The following is a 6,000-nucleotide window of genomic DNA, read 5'->3' as shown; positions in this document are numbered from 1 at the left end:
ATGTGTGACACTCCCCAGGGGGGCGCGCGCGCTCGTGGGCGCCGGGGTCGGGGTGGGGGGGGCTCGGCAGGGGCCAGGGCAGGACCTGGGAACACCCACACCTCACGTCCCTCTGTCTGTCTGTCCCCAGGCCTGCACGACCTGCTCTTCCGCACGTGAGTGCCCAAACCCCTTTGCCCCATCGCTCCCGCGCCCCAGCGCCGATGAGACCCCCGCGTTGTCCCCCTCCCAGGGCCAGCAGGTAACGTGGGGGCGAGCCGAGGGCTGAGCCACCTACCCCGGTGACCCGGCCCCCACCCGGTGTCACCGGGGGCTCTCCCACCCCTTGCAGAGCCACTCTCAGCACCACCGGACACCACCGAGGACCCACCGGCTAACGTCACAACCTCACCCTCACGGCGGGCGCGACGCCGTGACACCCCCCCCGGCTTTTCCTCTTCATTTCCCTTTCCTCCCCTCGTTTCACGCCACGGGAGGGCAGCGCCCCGGCCCGTGCCCCGTATCCCTCGTCCTCCCTTTGCATCAATAAAGCTGGGAGAGGGTGGACAGTCTCCCAGGCCTCAGCTCCTGCGAGGCTGCTGAAGTCAAGAGGCAGCAGCTGGAAAAATACCTGTGATCCAGACCCAGCCCAAAAATTGGGGGTGGGGGCGGCAAAGGGGTTTTTGCTTCTTTACGATATTTAAAGAGGCGTTGGGGGAGATGTATGATTTTTTCCTGGGGTGCAGCTTGGGGAAGGGAAGGGAAGGGAAAGCTTTTCTAACCCCAAAAAGTATGGAGGAGGGGTGAACTCGTGATGCAGCCCGGGCGGTAAGAAAGGCGAGAAGCTTCGCCAAAAAGCTCGCGCCGGGTTTCACTCATGGCTATAAAAAGCAGCACAGCTGGGCGACTCCCGGCAAAAAACCTCTCCCGCTCCGCCTTGAGCCTGCAGTTACTTCTGGAGCTAAAATAAATATTTAGGCTAAAATAAATGTTTGATAGAGGATAGAGGGGGAAAAAAAAAACAAAAAACACCCACCCCCAAAGCTCAGCTCTCCGCTCTCAGCCCAAGGGCTTGCGGCGGCCGCGGTCCGGTTGCGGGGGGGACCCCAGCCACAAAGCTTTGGTGGGGTGGGGAAGGGGTCCTCATCTTCACCCCAAACTCCCCCTTTCCGGGCCAAACCGCAGGATGTTAAAAATAGCGATTAGCGATGGTTTTTCCCCACGTCGGTGCGACCCCGGAGGGAGGCAGGGTCCAAGGAAAGGGTCGAGGGGTCCCCGGCGTTCCTCAGCCCCCGTCTGCTGGCGCGCGTGATAAAGGAGAGGGTTTCTGGCCATTTTCTCCTGTATTTGGTCAATAACCTGTTGGGAAGTATCGAGTGATGAGAACCAACCTCACTTCAGTGCCCGTGGAGTATCAAATCCCCACTGCCGCCATAAAGCAGCATCACTCTCTTTTATCAAACCACCCCCCAAAAAAATGAAAACCCTACCCCAAAAGCCCTGCGAAGAACTACATAATTTCAAAACACATAAAATTTTCAAAGGAATATTACAGCTTCTTAGGAAAATACAGCCTCTTTATCGGACGCAACCACGGTGAAGGGGAGGTGCAGGGTCCGATTTAAGCGGGGTCGTTTAAAAGTGCGGTTAAGTCTCAGCGTTCGGGGAAACCAAAGCAGCCAGAGGTAAAACCCAACCACTCGCCTGCCCAATCTCCGTCGGAAACGGGGAAGAGCCTTGCAGCAGGTCTTGCGAAGGGAAAAATCCAGCGAGGGGCAAAGCCGCGCTGCGAGGAGCGGAGGGAGAAGGCCGGGTTTAGGAGAGGAGGAGGAGGAGGTAGATGAAGAGGGAGGAGCGGGGCTTTGCAGCGGCTCCGGGGTAGGTGGCAGTCGAAGCCCGCGGGTTTCGTGGTGCGAGGTCCAGGGTGCTGGCAGGGGGGTTTGTGGTTTTTTTTTTTTGCAGGGAGGTTCAAGAGTTCGGCAGCTCTGGCTGGGAAGAGGCACAAGCCTAAAAACAAAGGCAAAAAAATGAATATATTTATAAATAATATAATAAAAGGGAAAAAAAAACCCACCCCACCCCAACACTTAAAACGGCCCCACGGAGAGATGCTGCTACCAAAGGGGATTGCGAGCGCCTCCTCCTCGAACAGGAACGGCTCCCCGGAACCCCATCGCTCGCAACGCGGCTCGCTGCACCTGTAGCCCCTTTGCTCCCCGAGGGGTTTGCAGCAGTTCCAAGCCGGGCCGGCATCGCTTCCCTCCCTTCCCAGCCCCGCCTCCCTCCCCCCCCCCCCCCCCCCCGCGGCCTGCTGCGGCTGGGAAAAAAAACACTCGCCCCGTGAAAAGGCGGCTGCACACGCGTCGCCTCGGGGCGGCCGTAATTTATGCGCCTCATTTATTTCTGGGGTTACGCGCTCCTGATTTTTTTGGGGGGAGGGAGTGCTTTACAAGCACCCGTTTGTTTTATTTACTCTGATTAAATTTGGAAAGGAAAAAAAAAAAACAAAACCAACCCACAAACACACAAAACCAACCAACAGAAGGCAGCCCCAAACCCTGCGGTTAACCTTGCGGCACCTACATCACGCTCTTTCCGAGGGCAGGCGGGTTTCTTACAGCCGCGCGCGGGGCCGGCGGGAGCTGCTTCAGCACGACTCGTTTCGTTTCAGAGGCTATTCAAGCCCTGAGCATCCCCTCGAACCAAGGAGTTAAAAGCGGAGCTGAACCGGATTTTTTCCTCTTCCGCAAGCGGGAAGGGCGAGACAGGCTGGATTTTCATCCACGCTTCCGCGACTCAAACACCTGAAGACACCAAGAGTCACCAAACTGGGCTCTGCTTCTCAAGCCGCGCTGGACGGACTCAGCCCAGGTTCATTTTTATTTATTTTCTTATTTACCCACCGGCTTCTTCCCAGAGAAGCCGAAAGAGGACGGGAGGCGTCCACGGAAAGGAGGGTTCGAGTGCCGGGAGGCCGAGCCGCCAGGGAGGCGGCAGCCATCGGTCAAGAAGCATCAGACCCGCGTCGCTAAATCCCCGTATCGGACTCCTCGGAAGTGCTTCTCGCGCTGGTAATACGCCACGGAAGACACACTCCGTATTTCCCATCGTTGTTCTTTATATTATTACAATTCTTTTTTATACACATAACCAAGGCTAGTTTCGCGGTGCGTGGGGGAACGCCAGGGAGGCGGCAGCCATCGGTCAAGAAGCATCAGACCCGCGTCGCTAAATCCCCGTATCGGACTCCTCGGAAGTGCTTCTCGCGCTGGTAATACGCCACGGAAGACACACTCCGTATTTCCCATCGTTGTTCTTTATATTATTACAATTCTTTTTTATACACATAACCAAGGCTAGTTTCGCGGCGCGTGGGGGAACAACAACAACAACAAAAAAGGGAATTTCAAGGCATAAATAATATAAAAAAGGCAACCATTTTTAAAAACAAGATACATTCATATGACACTACTACAAAAAAATAAATAGTGACTCTCTCTGATATAATTAACATCCCTCCATCACTCCCTTTCAGCGACTCTGCTGTGCAGTTACTGGCGTTAAGTGGGGACAACGGTCGCTTCCTCAGGTTTCCTGCAGCTGGAGCTGCCGAAGGTCCCCAGAACCGTTTAAGGTGACTCCGGATGAACTCCATCCTGGTTTTTCCTTACAGTCCTTCGAAACAGGCTGCAGAATAAGGGGACTCCAGCTCAAAACGTGGTTCGATGTTTCCGAGTGCACGCAGTTGTCACCTGCAAAGCAAGAGCAGGGCGGGGTGGTTGGTGGGTGGTGGTTTTTGTGTTGCGTTTTTTTTTTTCAAGCAGATCATCTCCTCTTCCAGCTCAACAGACCCCCAAGCCCCAAAAATTCAGATTAATAGAAGTGGGTGACGCTCTTTGAGCTCAGGCTGACTCCCACCGTACCAGGCGCAAAACATTCGGCAACAGCTCGGAGCATCGGCTCTATCCGAGCACGCCGCCGGCGCCCACATCGAAGAGGTCACGCCGATCAGGTCAGCCCAACTCCCACCTACATTTCTGTGCCTGTTCGTGCCTACGGGATGGCTCTAGGCCGTCACGGGTGCCTGCTCATTAGGGGAAAACTCCGTTAGGTAGCACACTTCAGCAGTTTCGGGAGACCGCGGGGCACGCTGTAGGTGCGGGCGAGCCAGCATAAATCAGTCACAGCCTCGTTACCTGGAGCGCGCCTGCTCGAGGAGCTCCGCTTAGAGGCATCAGTCACGAAGGGCATGACGGCCACAGGCACCTGAGCATCGCCCCCTCCTATTTTCCACGACGGGAAAGGCGGAAGGCTTAATCCTTCTCAAAAAGCCAGGTCTTTTGCGGGCTTAATTACTAGCAATTCTCCGCGATAAACATGGTTTAGTGGGCATGGTGGTGTTGGGTTGACGGTTGGACTCGGTGATCTTAGAGGTCTTTTCCAACCTCAATGATTCTATGATTCTATGATAAATTAAGCGCCCTACAGCTGTCCTACAGAATATTCCCGGCTTCAAAGCCAGGCGCTATCCCCTCCAGAATGCCTTACCGTCCGCGTAATCCACGGAGAGCCGGTTCATGCCTTCTCGACAGCACGGATGCTGGGCGGAGGGCTGCTCCGCTTTCTCCTTGCCGTCCTCCTCCAGCCGGGCGCTGCACTCCGGGACGGTGGAGGCCAAGCACATGGCCACCATGACGCGGTGATTCAGAGGTTTCATCTCCAAACCGTCCTGCTGATAAGGTGCGACGAGGGGCACGACAGGTAGCGCGCTGCTGCTGAAAGTGCCGTTGGTTTTGGTGAAACACCTGCAGGCGGGACAGAGGCCAAAGCGGGGTTACTCGGAGCTGCTGCTTCCCACCGCTTCTCTTGAGAAACTGCAATTTTTTTAAGTACTTTACCGCCTGTCATTCGCTGTAACAACAGTCAGACAGCTTGCCACAGAAGTTTTACGTCTATTTTTTGGATCGATCCTGACATTAAGAAAAGGATCGAGCATTTTTTAATCCCAACAGACAGCCGAACACATTCAAAACACGCGCTCGGCTACTTCCCCCATCGATTGTGACCCGATGACCTGACTTACGAGTCCTCTTCTCCACCAAGGCAGCCCCATAAAACAGGTTTTCACTGCCAAGAAAAAGAGCTCAAGTTTGAAACCCAAACAGCAAACTTAAGTGCCTTGGAAAATAAATACTACGCGTTATCAGAGTGAACATGAATTAAAAAAATATCTGCAGTATTATAAATATAAACCACCCCTCTGCTGCGTAGCTCAGACTGTGGCCCTATAACACGTGCGTAAGGCTGTGAAATTGAAGTTCAACTGCTAAATCAATTGTTGCAGCCGAGCTATTTAACCTTTAAACAAAAAGGAGCTGGACCTTAAGAGACGTGCATACCATTGCAGCAAGCAGGGAAAACGTCTACAGTGTTCGGAGTCCCGTGAACAACGCGGCCCCAGGGAAAATTCAAAAAAGCATTTCCCACGTAAGAAAGCCCCCCCCCCAAAAAATCAATCACACTTCAGTGTTGTTTTATATAAAGCCGTAATTACCGCAGAAGTAAAAGGTTCACTTGTACAGTTGCCATAAACTTTGGGAAACTACCCCCCCCCAAAACGCTCCGTGTTTTGCGGCGCAGAACAGAGGTGGATCCGCAGATCAAAGAAAAGCATCGAAATAAGGACGGAGGGCGTTCAGACCCACCGCGAGCCAGAGGTACTCCGAAACGCTCCCGCGAAGGCTAAACAGGCTTCAAGGTTTTTTTTTATATGCTGATACGGATACAACTCGGAGCATTAATTTGTTGTTGTTGTTGTTGCCGCCGCCGAAGTTAAATACGTCCATCGCCTGCTCCGCTCACGGTGACAGGCCTAGTGCACCTTGCTACGGGTAGCTGGTTATTACTGGGACGCTACCTAAGCGCTGGCATTCTGAAATACAAAAATTGATAGCCGGGACCTGGCTCTTCAGGTGCTAGCTTATCTGGTAGCACACTGTGTTTCTTTAGAGTGGTTCTGGC

General features: G+C 54.0%; 1 protein-coding gene across 1 annotated transcript in view; it reads right to left on the bottom strand.

Moving 5' to 3' along the window:
• Nucleotides 1-3,330: 3,330 nt before the first annotated feature.
• CDON (cell adhesion associated, oncogene regulated) overlaps nucleotides 3,331-6,000 on the bottom strand; it is a 35,671-nt gene continuing 33,001 nt past the window's right edge. The window contains exons 18-19 of the mRNA XM_009272997.2: nucleotides 4,528-4,784; nucleotides 3,331-3,731 (exon numbers count right to left, since the gene is read on the bottom strand). Coding sequence (XP_009271272.1) covers nucleotides 3,565-3,731; nucleotides 4,528-4,784 — 424 coding nt within the window. The 3' untranslated portion in view covers nucleotides 3,331-3,564. The remainder of the gene's footprint in view (nucleotides 3,732-4,527; nucleotides 4,785-6,000) is intronic.

Source organism: Aptenodytes forsteri, unplaced genomic scaffold, assembly GCF_000699145.1.
Source record: "Aptenodytes forsteri isolate BGI_AS27 unplaced genomic scaffold, ASM69914v1 Scaffold126, whole genome shotgun sequence".
Lineage (NCBI taxonomy): Eukaryota > Metazoa > Chordata > Aves > Sphenisciformes > Spheniscidae > Aptenodytes > Aptenodytes forsteri.
The sequence above is the reverse complement of the archived record's forward strand: the minus strand, read 5'-3'. Positions and strand labels throughout refer to the sequence as shown.